This window comes from Haplochromis burtoni, unplaced genomic scaffold, assembly GCF_018398535.1.
Source record: "Haplochromis burtoni strain Fernald_Lab_line unplaced genomic scaffold, NCSU_Asbu1 Contig_481, whole genome shotgun sequence".
Classification (NCBI taxonomy): domain Eukaryota; kingdom Metazoa; phylum Chordata; class Actinopteri; order Cichliformes; family Cichlidae; genus Haplochromis; species Haplochromis burtoni.
The window spans coordinates 151,034-166,239 of record NW_024582842.1 but is presented as its reverse complement, the minus strand read 5'-3'; the positions used below and the strand labels follow the sequence as shown (position 1 = coordinate 166,239).

General features: G+C 44.8%; 1 protein-coding gene across 7 annotated transcripts in view; it reads left to right on the top strand.

Moving 5' to 3' along the window:
* rbfox2 (RNA binding fox-1 homolog 2) overlaps positions 1–15,206 on the top strand; it is a 41,007-nt gene that overhangs the window by 1,930 nt on the left and 23,871 nt on the right. For 6 of the 7 annotated variants that reach the window (XR_006052942.1, XR_006052941.1, XM_042213786.1 and 3 more), the window contains one exon: positions 7,950–8,000. Coding sequence is in view for 5 of the 7 variants with exons in the window: in XM_042213786.1 (XP_042069720.1) it covers positions 7,950–8,000 (51 nt within the window). In the remaining 2 variants the exon portion in view is untranslated. Of the gene's footprint in view, positions 1–7,949; positions 8,001–8,021; positions 10,456–15,206 lie in introns of those variants that run through there. The other variant, XM_014329026.2, reaches the window with a different exon arrangement.

Below are 15,206 nucleotides of genomic sequence, written 5' to 3'. Positions count from 1 at the left end.
AGACTGCAGGCTATCTAGAGTAAACAATGATCATTTTACCAAGGAGCCTAAACCTCATCAGTCCAATTGCCTGGATCCTAACACCCCTGCTTTTATGAGCACCACTGCTAAAGTGGACCAGCAGTCAGCATAATCAGTTTGTTGTTGTTGTTTTTTCCCCCCCTTTCCCTCATTGATCCCAAAATGGTCAAATATTGTTATTAATAGAGCGTCACATGAGGACCCGAAGATGCTCTGGATAACATTAAAGTGGATTATGTAGGGTGAAGTACTCCAGTGGAAGACAGAAAGCTATTTCTCCATCGCTGAAAGCTCCAGTAATGGAGGTGAAGTGGCTTGTTTGCTCCAGTTTGGAAAACTAAATGGCTGGCTTTAACGTCGTCCTGCTGTCAGTCGAGGGAGTGCTGACAGACACGGCTAGAAATGTAATGCACTTAAAAACAGATGTGCAGGGAAAAGAGTGTGTGTGTGTGTGAGAGAGAGTGGGAGAGAAGAGCACGGATCAATAGCTTCAGCCCCTAAAACGTATTGAACGTGAACTGGCTGGACAGTCCGGAAATTAGAGTAGGAGAACCCCCTCCTTCCCTAGATGGTGCAGGAACAGATTTGCCCTATCACTGGCAGCAAAGAGGCTTTGTTTCCAGCTAATGGGATCACATCTCAAACTGGAGGGGGCATTATAACCGCACTGATCCCTGAGATCCTTATTTAAGGCCCTGGAATTTATGGGATGCCGTCACACAGATATTGGTGAAAACCAGATGAAGCTTATATACTGTAGTCCATTGTGTAAAGCTCCTATTAGTGCACTAGCGAGTTATTAAAAACATCTTCCAGCCCTATATTTTTATATAGCAAGTGAATTTCTCTTCTAATGCTGTCATTGCAGGTCTGATGAAGTCAAACAAATAAAGGGCAGCCGTTAGATTCATTTCCAACTCCACGTTAAGTGTCCTAAAATAATCTTTCTTTGGACCTTTGTCTAGCTCAGGGGTCAGCAACCTTTAACACCCAAAGAGCCATTTGGACCCGGTTTCCACGCAAAAGAAAACACTGGGAGCCGCAAATACTTTTTGACATCTAAAATCAAGATAACACTGTATATATTGTTTTTTACCTTTATGCTTTGTGCGAACAACTAAGGTGTGTTGCTTTTGAAATCCATGAAGTGCTACAGAGAAAATTACATTTTGTTTATGTAATTAACACATTTTGAACTCTTAAAGAAATATAACAAAAGGAAAGACACCCAGCTGAACTAAAATGATCCAGCAAACAAAAACTGTTGTGAGCCGCCACCCTTATATCGCCTTTGGGATTTTGGAGCACTATGCTGCTGAAAAAAGAAAAATAGATATTTGCAAAATTCTGCCTAAATAGGTATTTTACCTGGTTCATGTGTATGGCGGGGCGTGGTCTAGGAGGACGTACCTGAGCAGCACCCGCAATCGCGCCTCGCCACCTTAACCTCTGTGCCGTCTATGCTGTTGTTGGTATGTGTCGGGCTGTGAGCTGAAAAGCTACAGCCGGCTGTATGCGTACAGCAACCGTGTGTGAGAAGTGGTCAATAAAGATATGCTGAACATATGTTTGTTTACAAAGGGACTTCTGCTCCCGAACCTCTGCGCACAGCGTCTGCAAATCGGGGCTGTACGAAGTCACGTCATCTTTACGCAGGACTGCAAGGTGCCATCTGTGAGGCGTGAGCGGTGTTTGTTTTTAACATAGCTCACGATTGAGAATAGCTGCTGTCATAATGTGGATCCGAAGATCCATAATTAGCCTACCTGGGGTTGAAAGTCTCGATAAATGCACGGCGTTTCGGCGGGTTAACCGGCTTCCGCGCTTATTTTGAGCCATGAAAAAAATAATAGAATATAATTTTATTTTTATATTTCAATATCACAATAATCTTCCAATTTAGAACTACAAATTAAAAAAGATCTAACATAAATAAAATACACTTCAGCTAAATACTTCTAATTTATTTTCCCAAACCACGCGGAGCCGCACTATACAGACTAAAGAGCCGCATGCGGCTCCGGAGCCGCAGGTCTAGCTCATCACTTCATGCTGTGAATTGAGCTGGTTTAATTCCTCTGCATTTAAGGTCACATTTCTTTTAGACTGGATTGGCGGCCCCTCTTAAATAAAAAAAGTGGGCGGAGCTTCTGTACTCTCACAGCAAGAGCTGAGATGGCAGTTTTCGAGATATCCCCTGTCATTGACATCACACAGACCCAAACGTAAAAAATGAAAAAAAAAAAGCAGTCTGAAACTAGAGCACCGAGCTTCAATATTAGAAATTTTGAGTGTTAAATATGATAGCACACCACTGTGACACTGTACATATGACAGAAAATAAGAAAAAGCATACGTGGTCCTTAAGTTTAATATTCATACATTCTGTACATGCAGTTTCACCACTTTTCTATGTTTTCTCATTAAACATGTGCAGTCTGAACGTTTGAAGACATGAAATGTGACCATAAACTTTCTTTCTGACATTTTGCAGACTATAAAAATTAACCAGTAAATAATGTCATTAAAAAAAGTAAAAGGCAGAAAATTCATCCATAGATTTATATTATTACTCCAAAATCTCCACTGGGTTTAAATTTTTACCGTTGGCCTTTTAGGGAAAACAAAAAATAACAACCCTCATCTGTACAGACCATTTTTCCACTGTGCTTTGTGCCACATGCTTAACGAATTACCCCCCTCCCCCCAGACTCAGTGTGTGTATGTAAAACACTGACGTATTTTTATACCTCTAACCCGCTGACACCATTAAGGTTTCAGAAGCAAACTGGGGTGGGTGACGTTCAGTTTTCCTTAGTTCCTTAAATCGGGACGCTTGACTTTCCAAGAAACGTCTATAAAATCACAGAGAAGGCCGTCTGTAAAGCTAATCTTCAGGAGGAGGGTAAATACTGGAAAATGTTACAGCATCTGGTACCCTGGCTCCTGCAAAGCACGCTGTCTCCCTTCCTTATTTTTTTTTCCATTCTTGATTTTTTAAAAAAAGTCTTTATTGCTGACGACACGGCAAGAGTTGAACTCTGACCTGTGAAGCCAGCAGAACAGGGGTGTGGTTGCGGTAGAGAGAGAAAGTAATTTATACCGCTGTGGCCTAATAATGGGATCTTTCCCGTTTGGTTATTGACACTGCTGTTTTTCTCATTAGGCTCTGATGTCATCACAGTGGAGTGGGAGGAAGTGCTCTGTTGAGTCAAAGCTACAAAGTTTTAGCAGAGCAGCAGTGCGTTTATAAATCGGTGCAGCAAGCAGTGAATGACTGAATGCTCAGCTAACGAGGGCAAATAAAGCCAGTGAAAGGAAGAAAAAAAAGAAAAAGGGAAGAAGAAGCTGAGTGCTTTCAGCAGTATGAGTTCAGAGAAATTAGCTACTGATTTCCTGCCTCTGCCGTTGCCCTTCTCCGATTTTAAATGAGCGTGCTGCTCTCCCCGCCAACCCAACAACACACAATCAGTCTGTATTGCATTCCAGTGCAGCACCGGGGAAGTCCTGCATTTTTCAGGGTGACAGAGGATTCATAACGGCACCCTGCGTCTTCAGCTCTGGTCAGATTTTGGGAATTGTTGAGAGTAGCTTGTCGGCTTCAATATCCATCTGGCCTGCTGCTGAGCGGCCCGTGTTTTGTTGTCACTCTGCGTAGGAACCGGGGCTCTCTCTAACCTAATAAGGTCCTGCCTGGGGCGACAGCGCTGAGGACAAATGACTTGACTAGGACGTTAATGTAGGTGGATCACCCTGCTGTACTTTCATCTCAGCCCCTGCACTGAAATGGTATGAAAATGTCAGCAAGAAAAATGTTCTCTTGCAGCTGGTGGAGAATATTTGTTTAGTTTTTGGGACCCTGATTTTCTGTGATGAATTGCAAGGAGAAATCTCTCGACTGATTCATGTTGAAGACCGGCGGTGTTTTGAGACTTGGCTTTGGGGGGAAATTTGATGTTGCTACAGTGTACTTATCCTTATATTAACTTCAGTCTGGAGACTTTACAGCATTTCTAGTGTTGATGGTGTGTAACAGTGTATCAGTTCATGCTTATTTGAAAGGTAGACATCAGTCTCAGTGTTCGAGAATTTCCCAAAACGGAGCTATTATTGTCTTGTATTACCCAGTTTTTGCATAATATAATATCTTGGGGTGATTTTTAACCGTAGTACTAAAAAGTTATTCTTTTGAGCTACCAAATTGTGCGGTTAGGGGATTTACCAGGATTTCTGGCTTTGGATGGGGTGTAGTGTTATACTGATGTTTATTTAAACATTGCTCTTCAATCTCTATTTGCAAACTGCACAAAACTGTGCTATTATGGTCTTTCTCCCCTATTAATAAATCATTATATATAAGTGTATAGTGTATAGTATGAATATTAATGACTTTCAACCACCAATAATAAAAGGTTTAGTGTTAGATAATAAATTGTGATTCTCTGAGTAGCTAGAAACATTATCATTTCTTTAATAAAATAAGTTATTACGTCTTAAATCCAACATGCAGATTGTTACTGGGTCTTCTCTCAGTTCCTGTTAGTTAAAGTGAAGAAGATTGAATCACCTTTACCTGAATAAATGAATACTGCTTTAGCCAAAAGAGAAAAAAAAAGTAGGTGAAGCAGATTTATGAAACCTTTTTCTCTTTTCTTCTTGTCTCCATATTTTTCCTCCTAACTGCTTTGATCTTTTGCTCATACCGAGGCTGCTGGCTCGTGGCTAGCTCTGACTTCTGGATAGCTTTAGCTTTAGCCACTTTCCCTTTGCTAGCTTCTTTAAAATGTCCATTTTCAGTTGAGTGAGGGTGATTTATGACCCCGATTAGGTTTGTTGCTACGAACAAATCTATTCAGACTTGCCAAAGTAAGCCGTAGCTTTTCTTCTGGTTTGCTTTGGCAAACTTTGTGTCTTTGCTTACAGTAAGGAGCTTCAACACTAATGATATTTTGGCATGTGAATGTGAGTTTACGTTTGACTTTTTCCCTGCCCTGCAGTGTGTGTGTTGTGCGTGCATGAAACGGACCAGCTTGTAATCAGACAAATGTGAGGCTGACCGGCCGGTCACCGGTCAAAGCCAGGAGCGCTGGATATCAGCCGATTCCGCTCCCTGGCTGGTTGATCCGCGCATCTCTAGTTTGATTTTTAATTTTTTTTATTGGTACACTTGGTAAATTAATTGGGAAACCATTTGAGCATTACATCTGGGGCATAGGGCTGAAAAATGTGATGATTTTTTTGTAGTTTTTGTGTAATATTTCTTAAATACAGTACATAAAAGAGATGATGTATGGGTCCAGTTATTGCTACTCAGTCTTCCCATCAGGCTCCACCCTTTTACAGGAGTTTAACTGCCTTTTAGAGTGAAGTCTGACATATTAAATGTAAAAATGGGGCCAGCAGCCACAATGTCATCAACATTGGTTCCAAAAATCCAATAGTGGTCTCTGGTTTCACTGGAATGAAGGGATAATGCAGATTAATCATTATGGGCAATTATGTGGTGCCGTAAATAATTACATACAAATGTTAATTCTCTCTCTATCAGATCTGAAATAAATTGGGGGATCCAAATCACAATTGTGTTCAGCGGTTTCATTATGTAGCATGTGATCCAGCAGCTGATGCTGCTTCATGATTATCTTCATGCCAGAAGGGTCGAAGCAGCCTCCAAAACCCCCCCCAGTGAGGGTACGCTGGTTGGAGTACCAGCGTACCCTCAAAGAAGCACGTGTAGGTTTACTGTGTGAGGTATACCGAGGGGAAAATAAACTTTAGATCTTCTGGCCAACAGTTTGGAGGCTTAGCACATAAGTGCTTTGTGGAAGAAGTGGATTCACATCCTCTCGAGTGTATGCAGTGCCCTGCTTTGCAGTTAGGTAGGATGACTCTCAGAGTAGTGAAATGTAGTTCCTATTTTCCTCCTCCTCATCAGAACAGCAGCGGTCCCAAGGCGCGATAGGAATAGACACGAGTCTTGTGACCAAATTAGAAATCCCACACGTGCTAAACAATCACACACACACCTACCCCACCTGTATTTATTTTTTTTGAAGAGCGGTATCAGGGTTCATGTGTACAGTGGGATACTTCTGCTGAGTGAAGGAGAAACCTGGAGGTAACTGTGCCTCTCATCCTGTGCTTCCTTTCAGATTTAATTATTACAGGACTGCTCCCGTCTCCCCTCCACCTCCTGCAAGCTGGTCTCTCTCCCCTCTCCTCCTCCCCATCTTTGCCATCTGTTGACTTCAGGTCATTTTGCTACTTTCTCGTGATTGCTCACCCGGTCTTCCCCTGCAGTTTCTTCTGTTGTTTTAGCCCCCGCCCCCTCCCCAGGAAAAAAGTCATTACCATCCCCGGAACGAGTCAGCGCGCCTTTATTGACTACCTGAAGTACAGAGTTTTCTATTTTCTCATGTTCGGTGCAAGTGGCCGCGGTGTTGAGTGACACTGAGATACACTCATCCTGAGCTGACTCCAGTGCACTGCCCCCCTCCCCCGCTCATCCCGCTGAGTTGCTTAAGGAAATTAAGCACATGACTCCACTCGTGTATGAGTCATTGTCTTTGCTCCCTCCATCCACTTTTTTCTTTGCTGCCCATTTCCTGTTGAATTTCCAGTCCTTCCCTATTTTCCTGCTCATATGTTTCCAGATGTTTGCCTGTGAGAGCGCCGCCCTCACTGTGACGCAGCGTGCCCGTTCCATGAATCTCGTGCGCCCCCATACCTTCAGTGTTTTTTTTATTTTTTTGTGTTTAGAGTTTGGCCTCACCGTAAAGTAAGGTTCATACTTTATTCATGTTATTCAAGCCTCTAAGAGGTGATTCATTATTTAGAGCTTCTACCTCCCAAAGCCAGTTCACTAAGTACATTTTTGGCTCTGAGATAGACTCGCGCAAGCTGCATTTTTCAATCACGAAGACGCTTCCTGCTCCCTCCTCCTCAACCGAGCCTCTTACATTTGGAAATGTTGTGCTTAGTTTTAGTGAAACGGCCCCATGGGGTCCAGAGTTAGATGGCTACAGTATTAATCAGGCGAACTCAAGCTGTGAAGCGCACAGAGCAAAGTGTTCCCCCTGGGTACAGAGCAGACGAGGGACATTGGTTCCAGATGAAAGGAAGATCAGAGGGGGAAGGACAGAGGGAGGAGGGAGAAGCTGGGTTGTTTTCTAATCTAGTGATATGAAGTCAGAGACAGGCAAATCTGTTTTTTTTCTCCCTTCAAAGTGTGTTGTAATTGCTGTGAAAAGCGCCTCCATTTAATGGAATACATTAGCATAAAAGCTGGAACACGGTATTATGAGAGTGAATAAAGTGAGTTACAAACTATTTTAGGGAGTAGAGGAATGATTTATGTTTAATATTTGGCCATAAACAAATTATTTTTTTGTATCCTCTGCATCTTGTGTTACTGTAATTACTCACCAGATGTTTGATGTATCCGCCGCTGCTTTGCACAGCCAGAACATTGAGAGGGATGTGTTGGAGATTGCATCAGGGCTCATGATCGCATTTCACACCGATGGGCTTCATGCTCGCTGACACTCCTGACCTATTTATGATTTAAGAGCCGCGGTGACACTCATTCTTTCTCTCCCGTCTTTCATCTACTGCTCGCATGATCTCACTCGCCCCCGTTATCACGGCTTTGCAAGCAGACAAAAGATCCACTGGGTGGAAAACTCTGGAGGAGACTGACTTGGGAGATAGCAGGAGTGTGTCACAGAACAGAGTTAATTTGATTAGGAGTCAGAAACGGCACGCAGCTGTAAAGTCAAATATGGAGGCAACAGCTTAGTGGGCATAAAAACAGAAGGAAAAAAGTCTGAGTGAATAACAATGAAGCATGAAAATGTTTTTAAGCGACTTGTCCTTTTTCTTTACAAATTTCTGACCATGTTTCCGAAAAATCTGCTCCTCTCTTTCAGAACAACGACCCCTTGACGCTCAGCTATCACGGATACCCGTCTCATAGTCAGGTAAGAGGAAAAACATGTGCCAAAATCCACGTTGTGTAATGTGGCCTCATTCCACTCCTTCCATTTATACAGTATTCAGATAACATTAATATGGCTCAGTGTAGCTCTTCAAACCACAAGGTGGGGGTGTAGATTATAAATTAGCAGTCGTGTAGTAAAAGACACGCCTCCACAACCCTCCAGTATTACCCTCCACCCACTTTCCTTTCTGTTCCCAATAATGCACACTTAGTAATCATCTTTCAGATGGCAAATCCAACTTGTTCTTTCTCTTTTAGCACCTTTAAACATGCTGATGTTATAGTTTTCTGCCCACAAACACGCACTCACACTGCATTGCATCTTGTTTGTGTTTATGTGTGTGTGCGTGTAAGACTACAGCATGTTTGCCCATCTTTGTATTAGCCTGCTGATTGTGTTATTAGACTGCTCAGTTTATGTGGTTAATCCTTAGATCATCCTCCGTTCATCCACTCATCCTCTCATGTTCTGCCCGTAATCTCCTCATCCCTCGCACTCCGTGGTGCCCGACAACCTCCGGCTGCTTATCTGCACTTTATCTGTCTTCACTTGAATGCTTTTATTTGCCCCAGTATGAGAATGGGCTTTTTTTTTTAGTACAGCTAAGTGGGTATTGCAGAAGCCTGGAAGTCAAACAGACAGTTTTGATTTCACTCTTAATCTTACTTTTGATGATGATGTTTTAAACTTTCGGCTTGTCTGAACAGCCTCTTGTTGGGATCGAAAGAAGTCATTCAAGGACTGCTTGGGGGCTTGGAGGTGTGATTTGGCCTCTGACCAGGAGGGGGGAAAAATGACAGAGAGGAAGAAAACAATGCAGGGCAGCGGAGGCTTCGACAACACTGAGGTGCTAAACTGTCAGCAGCAGTGTGAGAATGATGTGATCAAAGACTCCTGGAAGGAAGAGCCTGGAGAGTAGCAGAAGCCCCAAGTGTGAAGGGGAAGACAAGCTCTTTGCAGATGGAGTGTGAAACTTGGCAGGCTGTCTATTGAAGTAGTTTTCAAACTTTTTTTATATAAAGTAAAATCATCAGGTAATGGCTTGGCATGGTATTTGTCACCCGGTGCGCAAACCTGTGCCGCGCTGGAGTTCTGCATTTGAGCAAAGGATTCACGTGCAGTGTGCTGTGCTGAAGATTAATGCCACTTCATTACTCGTGTAGTCGATGGTCGTTATTCAAGAAACGATGGCGATTTGTTCGGCGGGTGCTGGCATCTTTTCTTGCATCTTTGATGAGCCTTCCTGCTCAGGGCGTGTTTGGTGCCCCCAGTGGTGTCGTTTTCTTCTGAGAAAAATCTGCTCAATGCTTCAATATGTTTAGCTGTAATGATGCTATCTTTAGCTCTCTGCTGGACGCGGATTACCGTGGGGGTTTGGGAGCTGAAACCAGGTTGATACATATTTTTAAAAATGCAGCGAGCGCGAAGCCAAAACAATGATCTAAAAGGTGCTAAAATGCTCTGTAAACCTAAGGGGAGCTGCAGAGCTTACACCGCTGTGGCTTCATCCTCCTTGTTTTTATAGAAATATCGTCCGGCACAGCTTTAAGTTGAATGTGATAACAGCCAGACTTGGGCCATGTTGGCTTGGCGGTGTTATGAAAAACGCTGCTCGGTATGACCTAGTATCGTTGCAGTCGTGACTTTTGCAGGAAAAAAATGACTGATGTGTAAAATTACCGGCTCATTTGCGTAACAAGGTGCGTGTCTGAGAGAGAGAGAGAGAGAGAGAAGAAAAGACGTCTATTGCTCTCTCCCAGTGGTGCCAGCAGCCCCAGTTAACTCACCTACATGGAGAAAGAGAATAGAAGGAGAGAGAGAGAGTGAGGAGAGGAGAGGAGGACTGCGACATGAGAGGAAAGCAGAGGGGAGGGGAAAGTTTGCAGGTGTGACAGAGGCAGAGAAGTAGGAAGGGGGAGGCGTTAGGCTATCTGGGTGAGATAGGAGGAGAGGAGGAGGACCGGAGAAGAGACAGAAGAGATGAGCAGGCAAGGGCACAGCAGCAAAACAGAAGGCTGGGGGTAGAGGGAAAGCAAAGGAGCGAGTGGGAGAGGGAAAGAAAAGACTGAGTGGGAGTCGGGGAGAGAGAGAGAGAGAGAGATAGATAGAGGGGAAGGGGGGGTTGAAAGAAAAGAAAAGCAAGCAAGTAAGCAAGTGAGGGAGAGTGACAGGGACAGAAGCCAGGAGAGGAGGAGGAGGAGGTGGGGAGGGGATTGGCAGGGCAGACAGAGCGAGCGGGGGCAGAGAGAGGGAGATTTTGAATCTGTGAGACAGACAAGAGAGACTGAGCTGGTGAGGTGACACAGGCTCGGCGAGGGAGAGAAAGCGAGGCAGCGTGAGAAGAGGAAAGGAGAGAGAGGAGAGAGGAGCGACGACAGTTTGAGTTGTTGCACAGAATACGATGATGGGACTGTACTATCCTAACGTGCTGTCGGTGAGTGTTTATCCCCGTATCTTTTCATATCCTCCTCCGCCTGCGCGCACGGCCGCTGCATCTCCTCGTCGGCGCTCGGGCTCGGCCGTACGCGAAACGGCATCAGAACGGGCTGTCATCGAGCATTAAATGTTAATTAACTACTAACAGACGAGGAGTCTACTTGACCCGATCGCTAGAGCGGGTCCAGTCAGAGAGCGTTTCGGGCTCTTGTCAGGACTCGGCAGCTACTTGCTACGAGTGGGATATAAACACTGGAAGTAGTGTAGCAGGCGTTGATGACAGCGAGATACAGGCTGGAGATCGTATCTCCACAATTATGATTCGTTATGCCGAGCCGCACGAGCGGCAGTGTGTTATTGTACGCTGTTATTGTGGCATCTGTCCCCCCCCACCAACCCTGCCAAAAGCTAGAAGTGCACGCAGTTTGAACATCAAGGGCTGCCACTGCCAGAAACTGCGCTCAGCCATGTATTATGTATGGTCAGGAGAATCTTATGTGAGCATACAGTACAGCGTGTCAGCTGGATGTAGCGGTTCAGTGGCGCTATTTCTGCTAGTCAACTATTTCGATATATCTGAAGCAGGAGAGTGGAAGCAGAGAGGGAATTGGAGGGGGGGAGGAGAGGTAAGTGGAAAACTCTTTCTTCTTTATTGGCCCTGCAGCTGTCTCTGTACATCGCTCCAGCCTGTGAGCGAAAGGGACAGGTGTCCACAGAACAGTTGTCCCTGCCCTTGTGTTGTGTTTTCCTTTTTTTATTGCTCGTTCTTTCTCTCTCGTCCTCCCTTCTGCATCTCTTCTATTCAGCTAACAACACCTCCTCACTGTAATTTCTGTGTCACACATTTCACAAACACACACACAAGCTCGAGCACACAGTGGGCTGCAAAGTTGGTGCATGAAGTGTCATGTTCATATCATTACATTTCAATTGGTGTGAGTCAGTATGAGTGTGTGTGTGCTTCTCTTTCAGCTGTACCTTGGATTCCTGCTCTCTTTACTGTTTGACCTCTTTTCTCCCTTCTCTCGCTCTCCCCGGGGCCCTGGCAGCTGTTATCTCAATGTTTTCCTTTAAGAGCCCCTGGAAGAGAGGGGGATGGGGTTTGAAGGGAGAGAAGGAGAGAAGGAGAGAAGGAATGGGAGCACGAGGAGAAGATTTTTAAAACAATTTTAGGGTGATGGGACACCCCACGCTTCCCCACCGCAGTCAAGGAAGCTCGTAGGTGAGGGAGCAGAACAGACACGGGCGAGCAGCATGAAAATCACATATTGTAGGTCAACTAGAGGCGGCTAGTTTGCTCAGTGACGCAATTTCAGTGTGTAAAGCTGACTTTGCAGTTATGTCCATATGTGAGTGTTCCGAGTTTGTTTACAGCAGGGGTAATTTATCAGCTCCTTGATGGCGCTGCATTTGCTAATTTTATATAACTAAATATATATATATTTTAAATTGTCTCTTTCTCCTGCGAGAGAGTTGAGAGCAGCAGATCGGGTGCAGAAGAAATATTTTCTCAAGCCCCACCTAAGCGTGTGCCCTGAGGCAAGGGAGAGACGCCTACCTGCTGCAAAAGCTATGCGCAGCCTGCCACGCTTGCACAAACTGGAAACGGGTCGTGAGGATTCACCCCCCCACACACTGGCACGCCTCCACCTCCCAAATCTTGTTATCGATTCTTTGCAGGGGTAACAATGGTGGTCGTTAACTGATCCCGATGAACCGTGTTGCCGTGGCAACTTGGATGAGTCACTCATTTTGCGCTGATTGTTAGGTGGTTCGAGGCATGAGGCAAAATGTTGATGGGAAACCTTTTGTGATGTAAACACCTTTCTGGACGGGGGTAAATCTTGAGCGGGCCTCCTCCTCCTCCAGCTGTGTGCTTCCCTTAACTGCTCTAAAAGTGCTCAGCGTGAGGCATCAGTGCAGCTTTAACAAAAAAAAAAAAGGAAAAAGGCAAGGGTTGCCCTTCCTGACTCTTTAGGCGGTGCAGTTGACAGTGACAACACCGTCCTACAGCTGGCTTCCGTATGTTTCTAAACCACACTGGACAACCAGGCGATTAGTGCAGAGCCCTCTGTGAGCGTCAAACAGGACAAACTAGTTTCAGGGTCATGTCTAATGTATTGAAAGAGGCATAGTCATGTTGGGTTAATACATATCTTTTTGCAGGTTTGTATGCTCACCTGCCTGTGTGTTTGTCTGGGATGGCGTGTGGATTCTAATGTGGAATAAATGTGAACAAATAATGTCATCATCCTTTTTGTTTTCGGGTGTTTATCTTTCATAAAATGCCGCAGTGGTGCTGAACGGACCATTTATGCAGCTACTGAGGAGATGACAGGGGAAAGTCGGGGTTGTGCGTGTGTGTGCATGCGTGCACGCGCGAATGCATGTTCCTGTGCACATGTATGAGGCTGGGGAGTCTCCCAGAAATGGCGTGCGAGGAAGGGGAGACCCTACAAGGAAAAGGATGGGGGTGGATTAGGAGGGGTTTGTTTGACAAGCACACATGTTACCCTATAAGGAAATGGAGGAGAGAATGGAAGGAGGAGCCTGGATCGCGCTGATATCCTGTTGCTATGAGGCAAATGAGCTTGATTGACATGTGTGGGGGCGGGACGTATGCGAGGGTCCCGTCTGGATTTTATGAAGCGTAAAGAAGTGAAGCGCACAGCAGAGAGAGTGGGAGGAAAGGGAGAACAGCAGCAGAGAGGAAGAGCGAGTGAAGGGAGGAGGGGGGAACCGATGGAGGAGGGGTTGATGTTGGATGGAATAATTTAACAAGAGGGTGTCTCCTGGCTCATCGGTATGCCACAGGCATGTTGTAAAACGTTTCTCCAGCTGTTTGCAGCTTGGGTAACAGCAGCGCAGACTCGGAAGCCAAGATCTGAGCTGAACACCGAACTTCACCACTTAATCCGATTATTGAGCCAAAATACGAGCTGCTGCTAACAACATGAATCACGTTTTCCATAGTCAAGTCTGTTGAATTAGGCATTAGCGTTATGGCCGGAAGCCAGAGAAAGTACGATTCTGAAACGTCATTATTCATGTGAAATGACCCACTGATGCCCCAGTTAGCTTTTAACCACACTTCCTCTCCTCTCTCCTTTGCTCTTCTCCTTGTCTCCTCGAGTAGCGTAGTGAGACTGCCGCAGACGGGCACATTTTATAACATGCCTCCTCAGACACACTTGCTGCTGCTAACTGACCCGAAAGTAAGCCAGCTACAGCTACCGCTCTGAGTCACTGGCTTTGCCTGGCCAACGCATGCACTTTCACAACCCTTAAAATCCCTTAAAACACCGGGAGCATACACCGAGACAAGCGCAAGACATGCACACAAACAAAATGTACACAAACCTTGAGTGCTGACACAAATGAACAGCCTACAGTTTGCTTGTGCACAGGGCAGCACTTCTCCAAGAATGCCCTCCTCCTCTGCCTTTGTGTTCCTCCTCTTATCCTGCTATCTGTGTGCATTTATTCAGTAGATGCTTTTATCCTGATTCGAATCACAAAGGCCACTCGCAGTCAGCAAAAGGCCCCAAAGCCTTACAGAGGGAGGGAGACGAGGAGGGGGGCACATACTGTTTTTGGAGATACGGGGTTGTTAACACAGTGCATCAGGTATAGAGAGGCCCGTTGAGATGCTGCAAAAATGGATCTCCTCTGAAAAGGCCAATCGTCAAACACAAATACAAGGTTGTTTTTGGCTTGCATTCCCGCCTCTATTTTGGGTCTGGCAGAAGGAGCGGCAACAGCCGGGGTTGTCCATTCTCCTGCGAGGCTGTAGTCTGTGCATGAGCAACAACAATGAAGAGAAGAGAAGAACCGACAGAGTTGTGATCGGGGGTCTGTGTCAGAAAATAACTTAAAGAGACTCCGACTCTAACCACAAATTTCTTATTTTCAGTCCCAGAAAAAGCTCCCAGTATTCCTCGCTAAGAGCTAAATATAATTGAACACGGGGAATTTTAATCCAGAGAAGCTAGAAATGTGAATCAGAGCTGGTCTTGAGATTTATCTTCAAAACTACCAGTGGAGACTGGAGTCAGCAAGTTTGCACTGTTACATTTATTTCAGCACAGCTCATTCATTCACTGTTTTCTTGAATTTGCCTTAAAGTTTAGCTTATTTAGCCTGATAAGGACAAGACGCACATGTATGTGAAAACATGGGTTGCTGTTGATGTTTATTAATACTCAGATCCAGAGAGATCTTGTTCACTACCTACCTCTACTACCTTTACTTTGGTTTTTCTTTGTTTTTTAGTGATTAGAGCTGCAACACAATCGTCCTCAACCAGAATTATTCAGATGATCTGTCCAATATTGGCTGCTATAACTTATTTGTTCCATAGGTGCGACTGTTTGCTTATCAATGAAGAAATGCTTCCTCATTGATCAGTCTCTTAGGCATCTAAAGGTTCATAGAGATTGCTACATTAATGCATTCTTAATGTGATTTTATGCCGTGCCGAGGATGAATCCTGCATATTTACAAATCTATTTCTCTGTCATTGGTGACATTCGTCAACTGGTCTATGAAATGAACTGGTTCCAGTACCTTTGATATCGATGATACAGCTGATTCAGGGTTGGTATAGAAAACCTTAGAGAAGGCTGGTGAGGCTCACAGGGTCACAGAGTTTATGTTCCTCCTCCTTTCAGAAAAAAAGATCAAAGAATTGAAGTCGTCATCTCTAAATCTGCCTCCTGGGTCATACCTCTACTCAGTGGTTTGTGCTGC